This window comes from Heloderma suspectum, chromosome 14 (genome assembly GCF_057233095.1).
Source record: "Heloderma suspectum isolate Gila_16-S chromosome 14, 16-S_ref, whole genome shotgun sequence".
NCBI classification, from domain to species: Eukaryota; Metazoa; Chordata; class Lepidosauria; order Squamata; family Helodermatidae; genus Heloderma; species Heloderma suspectum.
This window is the reverse complement of record NC_139471.1, coordinates 5,733,582-5,757,265: the sequence shown is the minus strand read 5'-3', so window position 1 is coordinate 5,757,265 and position 23,684 is coordinate 5,733,582. Positions and strand designations below refer to the sequence as shown.

General features: G+C 47.0%; 1 protein-coding gene across 1 annotated transcript in view; it reads right to left on the bottom strand.

The window, feature by feature from the left end:
- The window catches only part of CCDC180 (coiled-coil domain containing 180), a 56,794-nt gene extending 34,293 nt beyond the window's left edge, over positions 1-22,501 (bottom strand). The window contains exons 1-15 of the mRNA XM_084821191.1: positions 22,429-22,501; positions 17,751-17,881; positions 15,170-15,363; positions 14,662-14,750; positions 13,902-14,011; positions 13,675-13,803; positions 13,025-13,135; positions 11,500-11,595; positions 10,873-11,036; positions 9,507-9,626; positions 8,845-8,924; positions 7,246-7,334; positions 2,942-3,064; positions 1,687-1,860; positions 99-214 (exon numbers count right to left, since the gene is read on the bottom strand). Of these exons, the coding sequence (XP_084677317.1) occupies positions 99-214; positions 1,687-1,860; positions 2,942-3,064; positions 7,246-7,334; positions 8,845-8,924; positions 9,507-9,626; positions 10,873-11,036; positions 11,500-11,595; positions 13,025-13,135; positions 13,675-13,803; positions 13,902-14,011; positions 14,662-14,750; positions 15,170-15,363; positions 17,751-17,819 (1,664 nt within the window). The 5' untranslated portion in view covers positions 17,820-17,881; positions 22,429-22,501. The remainder of the gene's footprint in view (positions 1-98; positions 215-1,686; positions 1,861-2,941; positions 3,065-7,245; positions 7,335-8,844; positions 8,925-9,506; positions 9,627-10,872; positions 11,037-11,499; positions 11,596-13,024; positions 13,136-13,674; positions 13,804-13,901; positions 14,012-14,661; positions 14,751-15,169; positions 15,364-17,750; positions 17,882-22,428) is intronic.
- Between the last annotated feature and the right edge of the window lie 1,183 nt (positions 22,502-23,684).

Sequence of the window (23,684 nt, the reverse complement as noted above, 5' to 3'; positions counted from 1 at the left end):
ACTCCAGGTCCCATCAGCCCCAGCCATCATAGGATTTATTGCTGCATTGGATTTGAATTGTTTTTAGCCTGATGCATAAGCACAGCCCCCCAACATACCCAGCTCGGATGAAGTCCAAAGCAGCATAAACCTTCTCCAGCTGGGATTTCAGCTTTTCGTCGGTGCTTTGAACCCTCAGTTTGTCAATGGATATATCCAGGTGAACTTCCCTTAACTGTTGCCATACAAAAGAAGGTCATTAGTGCTACAAATATCAAAGCTGCCAAGTTTAATAGCTTGAATAAGTAGATCAATCAAGTCGGGGTGCAGCTGCTGACCAGAGATACCTGCTTTTCCCTGCAGGGGAGAGGAAGTGGCGTCTGGGGAGGAAGCTGCTGATTCAGTCCTGCTTACTTGTGAGTAGACATGCAGTCCTGCCCTGCTCACTTGTGCGTAGGCATGCTACTCGTGCTTACTTCTGAGTATACATGCAGAGGCTTATTGTTTGGGAAGCTATTTGAAAGTGCAGCTGAGTGATTCAGTCCTGCTTAATTCTGAGTGGGCAGAAAATGAGTAGCAAGCACATCTGGTCCTGCCCACTTTGCCTCTGGCCACACCCACCGATAAAGTGTGGCCTTCAGGTTGAAAAGGCTTCCCTGCATGCTCCTTTCAGCCCCTTTTGGTCACTCCCCTTGGCCTGCAATCGGCTCCACTTCGACACCTCCTGTGCTGGTTTGATGCTGACCTGATTCCTTGGATCTCTGTCAGGGATCCAGCCAGACCCCGATCTGTCCGGGACTCACACCTTCTGCTGTTCACACACTCAGCTGTGTCTGAGATCCAGTGCTAACAGACACCCTTGTCAGGGGAGGATAAATACGCTGCTCTCCCACCTTAACTCTTGTGCCCCTTCAGCTGGAAGCTATTTCCTCTTAAGGACTTAATTAGGACCTAACCACATGAACCACCTCAAGCAACAACTTTGGCTGCGGGTAAGCTGTGAATCTGTGGAAATGCGAAAAAAATCACAATCACAGAACTGTGGCTCCTGAGAATCCAAACTGTGTTCAAAAAAGCAATTCTCTGCCCCTTATGGCTGTGAAAATATGCCTGGAAGTGTGTGGGCTATGACTGCTGAAATCTCGGGAGCCAGAGGAGTTGCGAAATCAGACTGCCAGCGGTTCTGCACGAGTGTGCTTCAGTTCCTTGTACAGCTGGGGTGGGGAACCTTGTTTGTGTCAAGGTCTGTTTTCCCTCGGAGCTAATCCGTTGGAGGGCCACATGCTGGTGGTGGGAGGGGCCAAAGCCAGTGGTGGGCGGGGCTACCTCTTCTCTCTCTATGTGGTCCCATCTCTCTCTCTCCCCGTGGACTGCTAGGGGAGGGACAAAGATCGGAACTGATCGCTTGCTGAGGGCTTTTGAAATCGACATGACAGCTGAAAGTTGCCCGCCTCTTTTGGGTGGTGTCTTGCTTTTCTCCATGACTAGGCTGAAACCACCATTATGCAAAAATAACAAACCCCCTGCAGAATTATGCAAGACAAGAGAAATGATGCCAATAGGGATGATTTATGCAGGACGCAGAGTTCACACCGCCCTGCCAACAACCCTCTTCCCACACCAAAGGCTCCCAATTATGACCCACCCTGTTGCAGTCCACTTCCTTATTCCCACACTCTGCCCCCAGGAAGCCAGACCAGCTCTGACCTTGTTGAGATGTTCATGTTTGTTCCGGCAATCATTCAATTTATTATGAAGCTCGTTCTCCTGGTGAGAGAGGCCGTGCTGGTGAGTGTCCAAGAGGACAAGAGCATCCTGGAAGTACTGGTAGAGGTGCCTGCAGTTGATTTCCGTGTGTTTAGCCAGGTGTTCCAAGTCATTCTAAAGAAATCAAAGGGAAAAAGAGTTAGCAATTAGGATGGCAAACTTTAATCGGTCGCTCAATCAATCCATTTAGTTGATTGCTTGGTGGGGGCAGTTTTAAATTAGCTTGGGCAAATTCTATTCAGTAAAATTGTCCTGTTCTGGGGTCCCCTGAGGCTCACAAGGGAAGCTAGTAGTTCAAGGCAGGAATGCAGATCAAGGCAGGAAGAAAGTAGGACCCTGGATAGCTCCAAGTGGGTCCCACTGGCTGGAACTCTCTCCTATGAGGACAACAGGAAGCTGTTGTCTCAGCAGGGAGCTAAAGCCAACTGAATCCTTATGCAGGCCAACCAGACCTGTAGTGTGGTCACTCTGCCCCTCCTGGAGGACCTGACTGGACTTTTAAAGGGCCTCTGCATGATTTCACAGGCTGAAACTTCGGTGAGGCTGGGGAGATGGATGTGCTGCCATGGACTCATTCTTTAAGCCAGAGGATGAAGGCAGAGCTGTGTCCTCTGGCCAGGAGGGCCCCAAATAAGGCACTGATTGTCCTGTCCCCAAGGAAGTAGTCTGTGCTTCATCAGAATCCTCTGCTGCACACTGGAAGATGCAAGGGCTGGGGGTCATGACAGATGCTGTGTGTTAAGGGCATGCCATCTTTTGTGACTCTTCTGATTTAGGTGGGTTGCTGCAATAAGGAATTGAATTGGTTGGCCCAGATGGTCTTTACATTTCTTTCCACCCCTTCATGTATCAGCCTGGACCACAAACAGTCAAGCAAGCAAAGAGGTGCTGGATCCAGGACTTGGGATTGCCTTTCCCAAGATGCCCCCATCTCCCCCACCCACTCCTTCATCTAGAAGAACTGGGGCATGTAAACCAAGAATCCCCTCACACTGACTCAGCACACCAGTTATGTGTTGCTGTGTGAAGACAGGCTTGCTTTTGTCTTTCCTGAATCTGCCCTCAAGGGGCCCCAAGCAGGAGGCTCACAGTTTGAATCTTCTTGGCAGATCCGTTTCTGATCCTGTGACTCTATGACTGCACTGCTTAGACAGTTTGCAGAAAGTGTGTCAAGAGGAGGCACAGGCACACTTACATCCATCTTTTCCACCTCACGTTCAAACCGACTCTGCAGCTTCCCAACTAACTGAAAGAATTTGGGATTCACAATTTTCTCAGCTTCTTTTTCTGTGCAAATTTTCATATCCAACAGTTTTTGCTAAAAAGGGGAGGAAAGGCATGGGTTATTGGCATGCAGCTTATAAATAAGTGACACTGATTATATCCATGGAGTATCCATTGTTGTTGAGTCAGTATTGCTATTCCTTCACAACAATTGATCTAGCAACCTCACCATCTTGCCCACTGGTGCTGGGACACTTTATACGGGTGTCAAACTCACATGACCTGGTGGCCAAATTCCACACCCTGCAGGTGCCAGGGGAAGCGTCACAGCCAGACTGTTTAACCAACACATGTCAATTCCAGTTGAATTCAACACCAAACCATTAATTAGACATTAATTTGAAACATATTTTTATCCCTGAAGCTCTGGAAAGTTATGTCCTAATTTATTGCATAAATATAACAAACTACGTGTCTGTGTGTTTGCTTTACTGTGTCCTCCCCCTCTCCCCCTGAAGCAATCACTCCATGCTTTAAAAGTTGTCTATGGAAAGAGGAACACGAGCATGTTCTCTATTCAGTCTCATCGCCCTATCAAAAGCATCCATCAGGTTTCAAACCATAAAGATGGCGTAGTAATTTGTGAGATGTGTGGCAACAGTGCCACAGGCCACACTGAGGACCTGGTTAGGTTCCCACGCCTTACGTTTAATGCTGGCTTTACATAATGATTATAATTTGTTCAGCCGTTCAGTCGTGTCCGACTCTTCGTGACCCCATGGACCATAGCACGCCAGGCCTTCCTGTCCTGTGCTCTCTCCCGGAGTGTGCTCAAGTTCATATTCATTGCATCGGTGATGCTATCTAGCCATCTCATCCTCTGCCGTCCCCTTCTCCTTTTGCCTTCAGTCTTTCCCAGCATCAGGGTCTTTTCCAGAGAGTTTTCTCTTTGCATTAGGTGGCCAAAATATTTGAGCTTCAGCTTCAGGATCTGTCCTTCCAAGGAGCACTCAGGGTTGATTTCCTTTAGGATTGACTGATTTGACCTCCTTGCAGTCCAGGGGACTCGTAAGAGTCTTCTCCAGCACCACAGTTTGAAAGCATCAATTCTTCGGCGCTCACCCTTCCTTATAGTCCAGCTCTCACAGCCATACATTACTACTGGGACCATAGCTTTGATCAGACGGACCTTTGTCGGCAAGGTGATGTCTCTGCTTCTTACTATGCTGTCTAGGTTTGCCATAGCTTTCCTCCCAAGGAGCAAGCAACTTTTAATTTCATGGCTACAGTCACCGTCTGCGGTGATCTTGGAGCCCAAGAAAGTAAAATCTGTCACTGCTTCCATTTCTTCCCCTTCTATATGCCAGGAAGTGATGGGGCCGGATGCCATGATCTTAGTTTTTTTTTAATGTTGAGTTTCAAACCAGCTTTGCACTCGCCACTTTCACCCTCAACAAGAGGCTCTTTAGATCCTCTTCACTTTCTGCCATTAGGGTGGTATCGTCTGCATATCGGAGGTTGTTGATAATTCTCCCAGCAATCTTAATTCCAACCTCTGATTCATCCAACCCGGCATTTCTCATGATGTACTCTGCATATAAGTTAAATAAGCAGGGTGACAATATGCAGTCTTGTCGTACTCCTTTCCCAATTGTGAACCACTTGGTTGTTCCATGTCTGGTTCTTACTGTTGCTTCTTGACCCTCGTACAGGTTTCTCAGGAGACAGGTAAGGTGGTCTGGTACTCCCATCACTTTAAGAATTTCCCACAGTTTGTTGTGATCCACACAATCAAAGGCTTTAGCGTAGTCAATGAAGCAGAAATAGACATTTTTCTGGAATTCTCTTGCTTTCTCCATGATGCAGCGAATGTTGGCGATTTGATCTCTAGTTCCTCTGCCTCTTCTAAACCCAGCTTGTACTTCCGGTAGTTCTCGGTTCGCATACTGCTGAAGCCTAGCTTGTAGGATTTTGAGCATAACTTTGCTGACATGTGAAATGAGCGCAATTGTGCGGTACTTTGAACACCCTTTGGCGTTGCCCTTCTTTGGAATTGGAATGTAAACTGACCTTTTCCAGTCTTGCGGCCATTGTTGAGTGTTCCAAATTTGTTGGCGTATTGAGTGCAGCACTTTAACAGCATCATCTTTTAGGATTTTAAATAGCTCAGCTGGAATACTGTCATCTCCGCTAGCTTTGTTGTTAGTAATGCTTCCTAAGGCCCACTTGACTTCACTCTCGAGGATGTCCGGCTCAAGTTCAGTGACCGCACTATCATGGCTATCAGGGACATTCAGATCTTTCCTGTATAGTTCTTCTGTGTATTCTTTCCACCTCTTCTTAATCTCATCTGCTTCTGTTAGGTCCCTGCCTTCTTTGTCCTTTATCATGCCCGTCTTTGCACAAAACGTTCCCTTGAGATCTCCAATTTTCTTGAAGAGATCTCTAGTCTTTCCCATTCCGTTGTTTTCCTCAATTTCTTTGCATTGTTCATTTAAGAAGACCTTCTTGTCTCTCCTTGCTATTCTCTGGAACTCTGCATTCAGTTGGGTATATCTTCCCCTTTCTCCCTTGCTTTTCGCTTCCCTTCTTTCCTCAGCTACTTGTAAAGCCTCATCAGACAGCCACTTGGCTTTCTTGCATTTCTTTTTCTTTGGGATGGATTTCATTGCTGCTTCCTGAACAATGTTACGGACCTCCGTCCATAGTTCCTCAGGCACTCTGTCTATCAGGTCTAATCCCTGAAATCTATTCCTCACCTCCACTGTATATTCGTAAGGGATATGGAATGATTATAATACAGACTTGTAAAAAAGCTAATCGCCTGGTCACCTATGACAAGTAAGAGTCACGTCCAGGCAACCAGAAAAAAGTTTGGTTTTGTTTCTTTCTTTTAGGCTACAAATGATTAGACATAGGCATGTGTGGACAGGCAGGCAGGCACAATCACTACAGCTGTAGGGACGAGTGTAGCAAATACCTTTTTCTGTGACTTGCAATAAATCAGATCTCTTCCACTGAAATCCAAAGGGATAAAATCCAAAGGGCTTAATTTTGGTTGCATTGTGCCTGCTCTCTTAAAAATAAAATTGCAAGATCTGGGGAGTGGATATATTCCATCCCCTGCTCCTGCCTCACCGCTCCCTGAGCTTTCATCAGCTCCCCTTGCCATCGGGAAGAGCCAGGAGTTGCAGATTAGCCTTATCATCCAGGGACCAAAAGATGTGGGGCTACCTGGCCCTAGGTCAGAGGTGGGGAAATGAAATAGGACCCTCCAGCCTGCTGAGGCCCCGAGGATGTCAGTGGGCAGCACCATGCCCACTGATGTCACTGAGCCCCAGTTGGAACTCCTCCAACTGGCACTTTGGTTGGGGATCTGGCTTCGCCTCCCTGCGCCAGCTCCCACTGGGGAGGATGCAGCACAGGCAAAGCACTTAGCGTGCTGCTCACCCTCCCAATTGGGCGTGCCAAGGAAATCCCTGCTGTTATCGCCAGTTATCGATTGGAGATAACAGCAGGGATTCCTCTCGCCTAGCCCTGAAGGGGTGGGGCTTTGGTTGAGGCCCTGTAAGTTGGATGGGTTGGCCTGGTGGGCCAAATTGGAATCAAAATCAAATAAGGAACAGCTGCACCAATTGAATTCCCAACGCATTTCGACACAGATCTTTGTCACGGGAATTGCAAACTCTTAGGTTGCAATCCCATGCATGCTTAGAGAGAAGGCTGGCTGGGGCATGCTGGGAGTTGTAAGACTTTTTTCTGTCTAAACATGCATAGGATTGCACCCTTACAGACTTTTCTGGAGGATTCCCTCTCCCTTACTTCTTCCAAAGAATTTCCAGTTTGGCCTCTACTGGGCCAAACTGGGCCATGGGCCAGAGGTTCCCTGTCTGTGCTCTAGGTAGTAGCGGCACATATAGATGGGGACTATTTCTCCCCCTTTGGTCACCATGGAACTTACGAAGAGCAGCAGTTGACAGAGCCACAGCAGGAACAACAAAATCAAAATCTAAGGCCTGGAAAGTAGAATTTCCCATCATCGTTCCCCCCATCCCCACCCTCCAAACCTTTATAAGTCACCACTGCCTTTGAAAAAGTATCTTATTTTGTTTGTTAACAAAGCCTTGTTGGCTATTGAGAAATAACCTGAACTTAGATTGTTTATTAAGTACTGATCTTCACTTATGGTCAGCTGCCATGGAGTCCTGTGGTCAGGCCAAAAGGCAGGATATACATATTTTCCATAAATAAATAAGTGTTACTTAACCCACTAACCTTGGACTCCTGTACTTTTGACAAACATTCTTGGCAAACTTTCTCATATTGGATACGAATTCTCATCATGTACTGTACATTGTGGGTATCTTGACACAAACAAAAACAAGTAGGGGATATAAAGAACTGAAATGAACTCTTCACAGCTTCCTGTAGCCTGGGTGAAGGTGTGAAGTGCCTTGAACACTCAAAAACATTATGAAAACACTAAGTAATATCATCACTTCACAGCTGCCAGGTCTCGTTTGGCCCTGCCTGTTCCTGCTCAGATTTCTTCCCCTGCCAGCCTTCCTGCTTTCTTCTCTTCCTGCCCCTGCCTCATTTGCCTGGATTGCTTTCTGGAATTCACCTCAGCTTGCCTCTCCAGCCCATTATTTTGCCTCGCCCCAGGCCAGGGGTCCCCAACCTTTTAAGATCGCTGGGCCCATTTGGAATTTTGAGAGAATGTCATGAGCACTCTCACAAAATGACTGCCATAGTGGGTGCGGCCAGTCACAAAACACTTATTTTCCAGAAGACAAGCTGGCGAGACTAAAAAAAAGGTAACCTGCCCAAGCAGGAGATGGCAAGGCACTGGCTCTGTCTACTGAAGGAACAGGAGAAGAGAAGGATAAAGAATGATGAATGCCCTCCAAAAGTCCTTGGAAACCACTCTTTTGGACCTAAATAAAGATGGCACTGGAGGACAGCACTCTGCCAGCCTGCCAGTTGAAAAAATAAATAAATAAGAAAGAGGGGGAGCAGGGAACCTAGTAGGCAGGCACCACATTGAAGACCCCAGCTTCAGACAGACATTTTGGCCAGACCTCCTTGATGGAACAGGCATGACCCCTGGGAAGATCCAGGTCCTTTTGCCTCTGCTCCCAAGAGCCTGTGACCCTGCAAGGGGTGCCAGGGACCGTAGCTCAGTGGTAGAGCACCTGTTTTGCATTCACAAGGTCCCAGGTTTGATCACAGAGCAGGAAAAAAACTCCTGCCTGAAACCATGGACAGCTGCTGACAGTCAGTGCTGACAATACTGGGCTAGATGGCCCGATGGTCTGACTTCCGTTTAAGGCGGCTTCTTATGTCCCTATGACCCCTCCAGTGGGTGACATGTAGGAGAAGCCAGAGGGAGGCACCATATTGAGGAGTTCCGCTTCAGTCACAGACTGAGGAAGTAAAACCATTTAAGACCTTAACCGTGTAACTGGCAGACCATGGGACAAATCCAGCTCGCAAAGCAGGTCATGCGTGATCCCAGTGTCTCTACTTAACAAGATGTGGTGAGAATTTTAGCCACACTTTCAGTGGAAAGGAAAAAATGGTTTTCAAACCTTGGGAGGGACAGAAATAGGTCACAATTTGTTACACCTTTTCTTAACTTTCATATGCAATGCTCTAGACACGCCTCAGCGCCTGGACCCCATAACTGTGAAGTCCTTACAGCAAAATGTATTTATTACAGAGCCTCACTGATTGTGAAGTAGTCAGGCTGTGAAGCAAGATGGACTACTGGCCCTATGGACTACTGCCTGGAAAAATCAGAGCAGACCCTGAAGATAACAGAGGTTGGCTGTCCCTGCTCTAAATAACAATGACAACAGCTTCGTCCCTTACCTATACGCTTATTTAACATCACCACGGATTCGTACCATTCGTTTATCTCAGCCTTAGAATGTGTCAGAGGCAACAAATTGCTAACAAGACAAGGAAGAAAAAAAAAATCCTTAGTACATGAGCTCTTGAGAGCCACTTTACAAATCTTAATGTTATTTGTTTTGCAGTAATTTGGGGTCATGAACTTGAGCACACTCCGGGAGAGAGCGGAGGACAGGAAGGCCTGGCATGCTTTGGTCCATGGGGTCAGGAACAGTCCGACAGGACTTAAGGCCTGAACAACAACAATTTGGGGTCATTTGGGGAGGGGAAGGCCAAAGCGAGCGGGTCTCTTAAGGGAGGGCCTAAATGAGGGTGGAGGAAGAAAACCTGAAAGGAAAATGGGGACTGGGGGATTGTCATGTGGGGAATAAGGAAAAGAAAATGGGGAATGGGGGGGGACTAGGACCCCCACCGTGATGGAAGGAAAATGGGATAGAAATATGCTAAATAAATAAAGTAGACGTCCTTGCAGTTTAGCTTTTGACTTGCACCAGAACATGTCCCTGATGGCTAGAGATGCTTGTTGTGACTGGAGCTATTCCTACTGGGCCTTGAACCTGTCCCAACTATCCATGTTTTCAACCCATCAGTACGAGAAGCTGAATTTATTCTTCACATACCCCAGAGAGTACAAAAGCGCCGTTCTCTTTCCAGTGAGCAACAACTGGTCTTTCAGCATGTTCTCCAGTTCTGTTTTCACAGCGCTTGGGTTCTGTATCCTTTCACTTTCCATGAACGCTCTGCAGGACATGCGCAAACGTCAGATTAAATGTCTTGTGTGGGGTCCCTCGTGATTTAAAAGCCTTCGGCTTTAAAAGGAGCCCAGCTGGGGACTCTGGCGAGCATTCAGCTCTCTGCATCACCATGGCACTTTGCCGGAGGAGGGAGCTGCTCTCTGTTGCGCTGCAGCAGCACTGTGTCGGGAGGCAAGGAGGTGGTATGACGGCTACTAGCACGACAGGGGCCAGGGGACGCAAGGGCTCCACCTGGTCTTATAAAGCTGCTGACTGACTGGGTTGCTCAGTCTGAGAGACAACGTACGTGGTGTTTTACAAAGGAGAGGACAGGCCCCTACCTCAAACAACTCACAATCTAAAGGTAGCCACAGAGGTGGCAGTAGAGCAGGGGCGTTGAACCGCTTTCTGCCCAAGGGCTGGATTCAGTTTCGAGGGCTGCACTCCAGGGATGGGTGGGGCTGACAACAAAGGGGGCAGGGCCAAAGGCAAGAGGGGTGGGGCCAAAAAAACCAGCATATTGCAAGTTAAAGCTCTTATTATTGCATTTATTATTATTATTGGATTTATATCCCTCCTTTTTTCCTCTTGCAAGGAACCCAAGGCAGCTTACATTATCCTCCTCCTCTCCATTTTATCCTCACAACAACAACCCTGTGAGGTAGGTTGGGCTGAGAATGTGTGACTGGCCCAAAGTCACCCAGTGAGCTTCCATGGCCGAGTGGGGACTAGAACCTGGATCTCAGCTCCCAGTCCAACACTCTTGCCACTACACCACACTGGCTCTGCCAGCAACTAAGCCTTAGGAGAGGCCTGTTGACCTTTGGGAATGGGGAAAAACCTCCACAGAAGCTGGGAAACCATCAAATAATCGGCAGTCAGGGAAAAGGAGTGTGGCCGTCTGGGGAACCCTGGAAGGCTGGATTGGGAGCACAGGTGGATCAGATTTGACCACCAGGCCTGAGGTTCTATACCTCAGCAGGAGAGGAAGGAATGGAAAACCAAAGTAAGGGTATGCATTTATTTTAGTTACACGCACAAGCTCAGCTACAGCAGTGTATTGGGTCTAGGAGGTTGTTCCAAGGAAAATATGTTGCTCTCCCTCAATCTGTGCAACTTAAGGGAGACCACTTTCTGTACTGGTAGACTACCTAATCACCTGCCAGCCATTGGACCCAGGTGGCCAACACAAGGCCTTCGTTAACATGGATTCCTCTTAGGATTCACCACCTTCTCTTGCCAAATTCCTCACCTGAAACTGGAAATGACATGCTCCTTCTGCACAGCTTTCCAGATCTTTATTCTCTCGTCAAGTTTGCACCGACGAAAGACATTGCTCTTCAGGTCTGCCTCCATCAGATTAACAAACAACCTGGCTATGGCTCTCCGATTGGCCAGTAGGGCTTGGTTTATCATCTGGGATTGGAAGATGCAAACAATACTAAAGATAAGTTACAAACAATGCAGACAACAGTGCATTGTGGGAGACAGCATGCCAGCTTGCAGACAGGGAATGGCTAAGGCCGCAGAGAAAGTGAGAATGTAAGGTAACAGCCAATTTGTTGGGGTCACTAAGATAAATAAGAATGACTGGTCAATGCTCACGTTCTTATTTGAGGAGCTAAAATGTAGGTGATTCATCTACAGATTAAACCAGTTAAAACTCGTAGCCCTAAGCAAGAATGCGCACCCACACACCAATCTTATTAAAACATCCTGATCTTGCTACCAGAATTAGATATGCCAAGGTGCCCAATTTCAATCATTCCATCCAGCCCCACCGCCCCAAAATACACAAAACAGCTTTCTATTTACAAAAGCTGGGTTTATCTTACTTCGGAATTCCAGATACCAAGAAGAGAGGATTGTTGTTTCTTACCATGGCTTCTTTGTGTATGAATCTGTGGACATCAGAGGATAACAAATAGGCAATGTCTTCCAAGATCTTGGTGTATTTACTAAACAAGGCTTTGATCTGGAAATCAAGTAAGAGGGAGGATATGACAAAAACAATCATGGCGGCCCCTCTCAGCTGGTGGGCCCACCAGGTTCCCTCCTCCTCCTCAGCTAAGAGGCAGATTGTGCATGTTTGTGTGCGCGCCAGCAGAAGCAGCTCTTTTTGACGCTTTTGAAGAGCTATAGGCTGCAAGGCACCAGGGGCTCTGAATCCAGGAGCCTGGTGCTTTACCCTTTCTGTCATTGTGGCAGCTTGCCAGAAGGGGGAGCCAGAAGCCTGCTCAAGGCTGCCCTTCAGCGCCACCTCTGTGGATGGCCGCAGGGTGGTACTGCAGCGACAAGCTCAGGAGAAGTCAGGTGACACAAGTGGCCAATAGGCTTCCTCCTGGTCCTATAAAGCTGCTGACACTGGTCTGGACGATTCAATCTAAACCACTCATTCCTCTGCTGCAACTCGTTCCTGTGCTGGCAGCTCCCAAAGGCCAAACCCTTCATGCGGATGCTTGGCTTGTTTCAGCTTGGTGTGTCCAACACTGAACTTCCCAACGTTCCTCTCAAGACCTCATCTCCTTGTTCTCGCTCCATATCCACGGACAACATCACTGTCCATCTTGTTGAACGGGCACAAGGCTTGGTCTTCCCTTTGACTCCTCTATCTCCTTTGTTTAACACCATAAGGAGAACTGTGCTGGGTCAGACCGAGGCCCCTCTAGTCCACCATTCTGTTCACACAGTGGCCAAACAGCTGTCTGTGGGAAACCCTCAAGCAGGACAGGAGTGTAACAGCACCTTCCTGCCCACGTTCCCCAGCCACTGGTGTACAAAGGCACACTGCCTCCGATATTGGGGGTAGCATAGAGCCATCAGGACTAGTAGCCCTTGATAGCCTCCTCCTCCAGGAATTCATCCAACCCCCTTTCAAAGCCATCCAAATGGGTAGCCAACACTACATCTTGTGGCAGTGAATTTCATAGTTTAACTATGTGCTGTTTATGTATGTATGTATGAATGTATGTCTGGCACTGCCTCCCAGAATATCTCCGAGAAGCTACCTCTCTTACTTTTTTGAAATCCCTCTGCTCAACTCACCTTTTTCACAAAGCCTTTGGAACAACTCCTTAGCCTTTATGCCAGACATTGGTTTGGTGGGCTGGGGAGATGGGGAGTGCAATTCTGCAGAGATCTGTCGATTCCACTGGGAAACAGGGCACGTGGGGAGCACATGCCTCATTTCCCAGCAGAATCGTGCTGCCCCTTTTGTGGGCGGGGGGGGGGGGATGCAATTCTGCTGGGAAACCAGGAGCACTGGGGATCCGGCCACTTCCAGCGATGGGAAAGGGGTGCAGCCTGCATAGTAGGTTCCAGGGGAGGGGGCAATGTGGCCCCCCAAACCACCAAAACTGCCTGCCTTGATTTACCCCATCGCTCAATCACCATCTCTGACTCACCCGTTCGGTTCGATCTGCCTCTGCCTTGTGTAAGGCTTCATCTAGCTCTCTGATCCACTGTCTCCTTTTTAAGGTCTCCTGTAAGACAAGGTCCCACTTTTCCTCAAAGTGCTGCAAGGAAGAAACATAACATTCATTATGGCCCAATTGCTGTGCCTTGCTTTTGGGATGTTCATCCTAGGCTGTGAAGATGGGGAGGTTTTGTGTTTTTGTGGATGAACAATGTTCATATTGTATTGTTTTTAGATTATGTTTTTGCGGAATTTATTTTTATTTGTATTATTCTGCTGATTGTGATTTATACTGGTTGGGGTGGGCGGTCTCTTCTTCTTTCTATTATATTAATAATGGATTTCTGTATTGTGTGTGCAAGTTGCTTTGAGCAGTTGTGCATTTTAAACTCATTTCAATCATAGCACCATCATGACTACCAGAATAAAATGGTGTTTGCTCCTGCTGCGCTCATCATCTGCCATCATTTGGGCCCCCCTTGGGCTGTGGGGCCCAGGACATCAGCCCCAAAGTCCAACCCCAGCAGCACCGCTGGCCTCTTTAAGCACTCATGACTAACATCACAGGTCATTTGGCCCTTAGACTGAGGGCAGGTAACTGCCAGGCACTGCTAGCGTGAGTGTGATGCACAGCCTCACTTGTATGGTGTAGGTCCCTAGATTGGTGTCGCATTCAGCTGACTGGAAAAGGGACTCAATGGTTTGATCAGATACTGATAGCTTGGACAGAAACAACTTCCCGGGCTCCAGAAAGCACAGCTCCATTTCCTGAAACAGAAAAGCAGATCTGATGAATGAGATGTACCATGCTTGGGTTCCTACATAACCAGATACAAAGTGGGGAGGGATGAAAGGGATGCCCTCACCTTCCCAACACGTGCCAGCTCCCGCCTCAGCGTTGTCACTGTTTCTTCGTAACGGCATTTTCTGCTCTCCGTAATACGGTCAATGATGTTGCTGTTTTTCCTCTCAGGAACTGGAAGAAAGGAAGGAAGGAAGGAAGATGTGTAGCTGCAGAATTTGTGTTGTACTGGGATAAACATAATGAGATATCTAACAAAACACAAACTGGTGAGACTAAAAGAAAAGTAACTTGCCCAAAAACCTAAGTACAAGGCAGAGGTGGGTTCTGAGCTCCAAAACCACCCTTTTTTACTCAAATAAATATGGCACTGGAGGACAACACTTTGCTTTGCAGCATACCAGCCTCCCAACAAAAAAAAAAGTGTAATAAAAAAACCCTTCAGAAATAAAACAAAAAATCAGGAAGGGCAGGGAGCCTGACCACAAAAAAAGGTGCATGCGAGCACAATGGTGCCCACGGACACCACGTTTTAAGACTCCATGCCTAGAGAGGATTTCTAGAAGTTCCTTGGAATTGAGACTGAAAATCACTCACCCAGGCTACGATCCCTCAAACCACTTTCTTTAGAAAAAATTTTATTTAAGATGTCAACAAGAGTTCTCCACAGCAAATCCCTGGGAGATTATATCTTCAAATATGCTGAGTTTATACCTATTTGTCCTTTATAGCCTTTTCACTTTGTTCCAAAACAAGATACCATAAATACCATATAGGCTAAGAACACAGATTACAATGGCCAGAATTAAATTGGTAACGTTTACTGATGACTTCAGCAAGGCCTCTGACTTCCCGGGCAGCAACCACATTGTCGCTTTCTTGAGCCTTTAGAAAGGCCTGAGTCGCAGCCTCCCTGAAAGAGAAACAGAGGGAAAAACCTTGAGGGTTAGCAGACTTTTCCCAGCAAGAACTTATGAACTACCCTGCTGGATCACACCAAGGGTACATCGGGTCCAGCCACAGAAATAAGCCCACAAAAGTTACTAGCCTGCAATTAATATTTTAGTAGCCTGCTAAAAGCCTGCTGGCAGCAGAGCAAAAGAAGCCCTCTTCTTCACAGACAACATGGAAATGCAGGCTACTAGCCTTTTAGTAGGATAGTAAAAAAAATAATTTTTTGCCTTCTATTAAGTGGACTGGTAGAGGAGAGATGAAGCAGTGGGTATAGCCATCTGGAGACCCCAAGACGGCCAGGTTTGTTCTCCAGGCCTGAGGTTCTCCACCTTGGTCTAGAGACACAATGCAAAGTAACATTATATGTTTGTTCCTTACTTGTATTGCACTGGATTTTCAATGTGGTCATCATTGGGCATTCCCTCCACCCACGTCCGCTGACGATGCGATAAAAACCCATTGCCTGTACATGTTTCCAAGTCCCTCACCAACGGGATCCTTCCTGGAATCAGTGGGACTTTATGCTTTGCAATCTTGCTTCTTGCCTCCCCAAGAGTGCGCACGAGGTTTATCTTGCCAGAGCCAAAATAAAGAAGTTAGCAATCTCCTCCACGGAATAAAACTCAAAAAAGAAAGAGGGTGCACTTAAAACTCGCAAAAAAAGAAGAAGAGGAGACAATCTAGCCAATGTTAAGTACTTCTGAGTCCCAATGATTTATACTTATTAATATTTTATTATAATTGCTTGTACAATCAGAACATTTTACATAAAGCTTATTCAAAACAGAAACAATTAGATTTTACAGTTTTAAACAATTAGAAAATTCTTGGAATACTCTATTTAGAAACAGGCACTGGTACAGCCTTAATATCTAGTGTTTACTTATTAGAACACCTATTAAAATGCTCTGTTATAATTTGTGAATCTGAATTTGGAGTGTTCAGTTGTCATACAAAAATTTATCTTCGTTCCCAGATGATTGTCTTGTTAGATAGGATACAATCTGTACCTGTGCTTTCTCTCTCCAGTTATTTTAAGCTTTAGATTTTAATTCATGTTTATTTGGTTGAGTTATTTTGTACCTCTATATACTTGGAAAAGGAATATGTAAGCAGGTTTTTCCCCCCTAAACCGCAATCTGTTCAGAAATCATGCCTAATGAGGCACCATCAATACATAATTTTCTCCAGTGTGAGACAAATTTCCCAACTACATTTCAAACTGATGTTCACATTTTCTTTTCTCTTATCCCAGTGCAGGAGGTTTGTTTGAACACAATAAAATGGCTGTTCCATCCTCAAATCTCTCCAGGTGAAAACAATGGGATCTAGGAAATGTTTTCTTTTGGTTGGATTGGCCCATACAAATAATTGGAAGTGCATTTGCTGACGCCCATGTCTCTCCCAGGGCCGACCTAAGGGAGAGGACAAATTACTATGGAGTGGACATATTGCTATGCTGTCATAGCCCTGCCTTGTGTCTTAACACATGTCAAGCAGCATAACAATAGCACATCCAATGATCAAGAGTTTATTTCCCATACTTCTAAGCTGCTTTTCAAGGTAATTCCACCCCCACCCCAACACACACGAAAAACAGTGTACAGTGTTAAAAGCAAAAATATTTTTTAAAAATATAAAGTTTAGTGAGGCAGCATACTAACACTTAAGCACTGACATTTACAACAGTCAAAAATGCAAAGTGGACTGGGATACATTTGTCTTATTTTCATTTTTAACTTCAGGGACGGGAGCAATCCTATGGCCGGTAGTCAGCAGCTAGACAGCCATAGGAGATGTGGGTTTCTGGGAACCGATCTCAGAGCCTGCACTCTGAGGTCGGTTCCCAGAGAACCAACCTTCCCCCAGTCCATGCTGCCTCGCAGGCAACGCAGAACAGCCCTGTGCTCCATGCTCGGAAGAGGAGCGCGGAGCGGCCAAAATGGGGCGTTCCATGGCGAGGAAGCCAGAAATGCCAATACGACACATCCTATGTGTCATCCAGCAGCCTCCTCCCCTGCTCCGCCTTCCCGCTGAAATTGGCTGTCTAGCCACAAATGCAGGGCAGGAGAAGCATGGAGGGGATGATCCCGAGTTCGGAGGCGGCTGCCTATCCCCATAGGATTGCGCCCTAACTTAATTATCACACTATCGCCTTCCACATTAATTAATCTGGACTAAATACAACCCATGGTTTCCTGGGCACCATCACTGCACTAGATTAGAATCTCCACTTGATGTATAAGCATGAATTTTAGAAGTGGATATTAAATCTCAAAACCCAGGCTCTGCCTTCTCAAGACATTTACATAGCTGAGATAGGGCAACCTGGGTGGCCGCCGTATTTGCCTCTGTGTTTGGGTTGGCCCTTGTCTCTCCCCTTCCTCTGTTCTGTCTGCACTATCAAATCTTATAGCATTACAGCCAAGAAAGACAACGGGCAGCATCCAGCTATGTCATTTCTTTAGTGCAAATGACGTTGCACTGGATGAAACTAGGTTCTGAACTATGTGCAAGAGGAGAAGCCAACTAAAGTAACGTTTGTGCAAGCGGTCTTGCAGAACTCCTGTGCAGCCCACTGTGCATTCCAGTTGTGCAACTGCTTGCACAACTGGTTGCGCAAGCATAATAGGCAACCGCTTGTACAATGGAAATATTCAGCAGAGCTCTGCTAGTGCTATTTGAGTTTGCAGAATGTCACCATTAGAGACTGTCCGAACATGGATAGGATTACATCCTGAATCTCTCCTACAGAAAACAACAGGACTTGTGGTACAATTCAATTGTGTGTTTGTTTATTTCCACCACTGACCTCAATGGGACTTACTAAGTATGCTTAGGATTGCAGCCTTAAAAGCATTTATTGTTGGCTAGATGCCACCCTTACAACAACCTCCCCCAACCTAGTGCCCTCCAGATGTGTTGGACTACAACTCCCAGCATGCCCCAGTATTAGTACCTCATCATCAAAGATCTGCCTGTAGACTTTCCCACTGGGGACAACACGGGACACACCCACCAAGGTCATGTTGCAGAGCGCTTCTGGATTTTTCACTGGTTTTGCACAGCAAAATCCTTTTGCTAGATTAGCTTAGAAAAGGCAAACAAAACAAAAGACATTAGAAATCATTGAGTGCCTTGCATATGTTTGCATATTTTGGGTGAATTCCGTCTCCAACACCCAGCCACGTATAGCTGCAAATAATTTTCAGAGGAACTGTCTAAGCACATCACACATTAAGGCAGAGAGAGAGGAGAGCTGGAGGGCGTAGCCAAAATTGTGATGAAGAGAGGACAGCATGAAGTCTTGGTCACAATAGGGCAAAACGTGGTGGCGTGGAATGCAGTTGTAATGGGATGTATATAGGCACTCGCCTAGCAGCCTCTGGTAAGGGAAATTCGTCACCAGTACTGGACTAATGCCCCTTCATGGATCACTGCCTTGTTGTGGCGAAGGGGCTTGCGTAACTCAGTGAAGCCATAAGCTATGCCGTGCAGGGCCACCCAAGATGGACAGGTCATGGCAGAGAGTTCTGACAAAATGTGGTCCACTGGAGAAGGAAATGGCAACCCACTCCAGTATTCTTGCCAAGAAAACCCCATGGAACGTATCACAAGGCTAAAAGAGATGACGCCGGAAGATGAGCCCCTCAGGTTGGAAGGTGTCCAATATGCTACTGGGGAAGAGCAGAGGGTATTTCCAAGTAGCGCCAGAAAGAGTGAAGCGGCTGGGCCAAACCCGAAAGGACACTCAGCTGTGGATGTGTCTGGCGGTGAAAAGAAAATCCGATGCTGTAAAGAACAATATTGTTTAGGAACCTGGAATGTCAGATCAATGAATCAAGGTAAGCTGGAGGTGGTCAAACATGAGATGGCAAGATTGAACATCGACATCTTGGGAATCAGCGAACTAAAATGGACAGGCATGGGCGAATTTAATTCAGGTGACCATCATATCTACTATTGTGGGCAAGAATCCCTTAGAAGAAATGGAGTAGCACTCATAGTCAACAAAAGGGTGGGAAAAGCAGTACTGGGGTACAATCTCAAAAATGATAGAATGATCTCAGTACGAATCCAAGGCAAACCATTCAACATCACAGTAATTCAAGTCTATGCTCAAACCACTGAGGCCGAAGAAGCTGAGGTTGATCGGTTCTATGAAGACCTACAACACCTTCTAGAACTAACACCAAAAAAAGACGTCCTCTTCATCATAGGGGATTGGAATGCTAAAGTAGGAAGTCAAGAAATCACCGGGATAACAGGCAGGCATGGCCTTGGTGTACAAAATGAAGCAGGACAAAAGCTAATAGAGTTTTGCCAAGAGAACATGCTGATCATAGCAAACACTCTTTTCCAACAGCACAAGAGGCGACTCTACACATGGACGTCACCAGATGGTCAATATCGAAATCAGATTGATTATGTCCTTTGCAGCCAAAGATGGAGAAGCTCCATACAGTCAGTAAAAACAAGACCTGGAGCTGACTGTGGCTCAGATCATGAGCTGCTTCTTGCAAAATTTCGGCTTAAATTGAAGAACGTAGGGAAAACCACTAAACCGTTCAGGTATGACCTAAATCATATCCCTGATGAATATACAGTGGAGGTGAGGAATAGATTTCAGGGATTAGACCTGATAGACAGAGTGCCTGAGGAACTATGGACGGAGGTCCGTAACATTGTTCAGGAGGCAGCAACGAAATCCATCCCAAAGAAAAAGAAATGCAAGAAAGCAAAGTGGCTGTCTGATGAGGCTTCACAAGTAGCTCACGAAAGAGGGGAAGCGAAAAGCAAGGGAGAAAGGGGAAGATATACCCAACTGAATGCAGAGTTCCAGAGAATAGCAAGGAGAGACAAGAAGGCCTTCTTAAGTGAACAATGCAAAGAAATCGAGGAAAACAACAGAATGGGAAAGACTAGAGATCTCTTCAAGAAAATTGGAGATCTCAAGGGAACGTTTTGTGCAAAGATGGGCATGATAAAGGACAAAGAAGGCAGGGACCTAACAGAAGCAGATGAGATTAAGAAGAGGTGGCAAGAATACACAGAAGAACTATACAGGAAAGATCTGAATGTCCCTGATAGTCATGATAGTGCGGTCACTGAACTTGAGCCGGACATCCTAGAGAGTGAAGTCAAGTGGGCCTTAGAAAGCATTAGTAACAATAAAGCTAGCGGAGATGACAGTATTCCAGCTGAGCTATTTAAAATCCTAAAAGATGATGCTGTTAAAGTGCTGCATTCAATATGCCAACAAATCTGGAACACTCAACAGTGGCCACAAGACTGGAAAAGGTCAGTTTACATTCCAATTCCAAAGAAGGGCAACGCCAAAGAGTGTTCAAACTACCGCACAATTGCGCTCATTTCACATGCCAGCAAGGTGATGCTCAAAATCCTACAAGCTAGGCTTCAGCAGTATGTGAACCGAGAACTACCGGAAGTACAAGCTGGGTTTAGAAGAGGCAGAGGAACTAGAGATCAAATCGCCAACATTCGCTGCATCATGGAGAAAGCAAGAGAATTCCAGAAAAATGTCTATTTCTGCTTCATTGACTACGCTAAAGCCTTTGATTGTGTGGATCACAACAAACTGTGGCAAATTCTGAAAGTGATGGGAGTACCAGACCACCTTACCTGTCTCCTGAGAAACCTGTACGAGGGTCAAGAAGCAACAGTAAGAACCAGACATGGAACAACCGATTGGTTCAAAATTGGGAAAGGAGTACGACAAGGCTGCATATTGTCACCCTGCTTATTTAACTTATATGCAGAGTACATCATGAGAAATGCCGGGTTGGATGAATCAGAGGTCGGAATTAAGATTGCTGGGAGAATTATCAACAACCTCCGATATGCAAACGATACCACCCTAATGGCAGAAAGCGAAGAGGATCTCAAGAGCCTCTTGTTGAGGGTGAAAGAGGAGAGTGCAAAAGCTGGTTTGAAACTCAACATTAAAAAAACTAAGATCATGGCATCTGGCCCCATCACTTCCTGGCATATAGAAGGGGAAGAAATGGAAGCAGTGACAGATTTTACTTTCTTGGGCTCCAAGATCACCGCAGACGGTGACTGTAGCCATGAAATTAAAAGACGCTTGCTCCTTGGGAGGAAAGCTATGGCAAACCTAGACAGCATACTAAGAAGCAGAGACATCACCTTGCCGACAAAGGTCCGTCTAATCAAAGCTATGGTTTTCCCAGTAGTAATGTATGGCTGTGAGAGCTGGACTATAAGGAAGGCTGAGCGCCGAAGAATTGATGCTTTCGAACTGTGGTGCTGGAGAAGACTCTTACGAGTCCCCTGGACTGCAAGGAGGTCAAATCAGTCCATCCTAAAGGAAATCAACCCTGAGTGCTCATTGGAAGGACAGATAATGAAGCTGAAGCTCCAATATTTTGGCCACCTAATGCGGAGAGAAAACTCCCTGGAAAAGACCCTGATGCTGGGAAAGACTGAATGCAAAAGGAGAAGGGGATGGCAGAGGATGAGATGGCTGGATAGCATCACGGATGCAATGAATATGAACTTGAGCACGCTCCGGGAGAGAGCGCAGGACAGGAAGGCCTGGCGTGCTATGGTCCATGGGGTCACGAAGAGTCGGACACGACTGAACAACAACAACAACACTGGACTAATGAGAATCACTGTGGACTAGCAACATTTGCAAGTGTGCTGTCTGATCTTATGCATGTTTACTCAGGAGTAAATGCCACTGTATTCAACAGGGCTTACTACAAGTAAGAGAGGGAGATGAAAGGGGGCAGATGGGCCATTCCACCAGCCCCGCTGAAAGGCCTCCCCCATGAAGGCTCCTCGTCCCTCTACTGTTGCTGCCGTCAACCATTCCAGCAGGCTGTACAGAGGGAGATGAGAGGGATAGCGGGGCCAATCCTATGCATGTTTCGGCAGAAACAAGTCCTACAACTCCTAGCTGGCTGGGGAATGCTGGAAGCTGTAGGGCTTTTTTTTTTTTTCCTGTCCAAACGTCAATAGGATAGGGCCCTTAATTCTTTCCCCTCTTCCCTCCCCATCCCTTTTTCCTTGTGTGTCCTCTCTTTTTAGATTGCAATCCTGCCGGGGCAGGGGCCATCTTGTTTCACTACTCCAGGAGCCTTTCTGGCTGCGGAGCGGGATAAACATACTTCGGCAAATAAATAAATAAATGAGCGAGCGAGCGTGCGTGCGCAGGATAACTGCGGCCTTGTTTGCAATTCTGGATCCCGGTTGCTCACCTGTAGCGACCCGGGCGTTATAGTCTCAGCGCCTGCACAATTTCATATCTGCATCGATTTATGCGAATGCACATATGCTGCTAACAGCCAGGAATGGAGTTCTCCCCCCCCCCCGCGACCCCAAGGGGACAAGTGGGGAAGGAAGCAATTATTTAGGACTCCATCATCCCCCCTGACAGGAAAACTGCACTTGCTAGCCAAAGTTCGGGGGGGGGGGTGATTCCGTCAGTTGCTCTCCCAGCATGCTAAGCGCGGGGGGGGGCTTTCCCTCATATTTATACTGGCATGACGGGGGCGGGGGCGTATCACGGCAGCCTGTAACGGGAGCCCCTCCTCAGGACGTCCCTTCACGCCTCCCGCGCCTGCTTCTCTCGTCTCCTCGGCCGGCCCTACCTGAGCATCCCCGGCCAAGCCAGCGCGGAGGGCCGCCTCAAGCCGGCTAGGCCCGGCCCGGCGTCTCTTGGTCTCCATGGCAACCACCGGGCGGGAGGGGGAGGAGATGTGGCGGGGGAGCGTTTTTCTCGCGAGAGCCGGCGGGATCCAACATGGCGCCCCGAGCGGGGTGCGGTCGCCATGGAGACGCCGGAACTGACTCTCTCTCTGGCTCCCCTAATCTATACGGGTCGCTTTGTCAGTCACCTCTCTAGAACATAAATTTTTTTTAAAAAAAGGCTTCCAAGGAGAGTTGGTTGTCTTTTTCTTCTGCCCCGCCCCATGGAAAAGGCTGACTAGACTCTTGAGCACGTGCAGAGTGCTTTCCCTTCTCACAAGACGCCTCTGTTTAAAGCAAGGGTAAACAACACGGTGTCTTGCAGTCCAAATGTTTCGGACGGCAATCCCCATAATTTCTGAACATTGGCCATGCTGGCTGGGGCTGATGGGAGCTGCAGCACAAAACGTCTGGAGGGCATCAGATGCCCACCCTTGCTTCAAAGCAATCAGGTGTCCTGCACACCAGGTATCCCTCCATCCGAAGTCCAGCTGATGGGTTAGTAGTACAGGGCCTCCTCAGTTGTGGCATGCAGACTTTGGAACTCTCTGGCTCAGGAAGCCCTCCTAGCCTGTTTCCTCTTGGCACTCTGGAGAGTGGTGAAGACGATCTTGTTTAGGCTGGACATGGATTGATTAATCCTTCAGCATGGATTAACGGTTGCACCCTTGAATGATGTATTGATCTTGGCAACTACAGATGGACCTTTTTAAAAAACGTGTTCACATGGCTTTCCTCCCTGCGTGGAGGCCTTGGCCAAAAACCCGTTTATAAACTTAAATGCGTATCACCACCCCACATATCTAACCAGCTTAGGGTACAATTATGCATGCTTAGACAGAAAGAAGTCCTACATCTCCCAGGATTCCCCAGCCAGCATGCTGGTTAGGGCATGCTGGGAGTTGTAGAACTTCTTTTCTGTCTAAACATGCTTAGGACTGTCCCCTTAATTATTTAGTGCAAAAGTCATGGTCTCCAAAAACATTTAAGTTGGCCTGAAACCCTGGAGAGCTGCTGTCAGTAAGGCAGCTTCCTATGTTCCTAATCTGTTTCAAATTGAAAAATAGTCTCCTTTTAATATAACACTCAAATCAGCCACTCTCTCAGCTTTCTCTAGCTAGCACTAGTGGGTAACTCCCTTCCCTGTCTCCGATCTCTC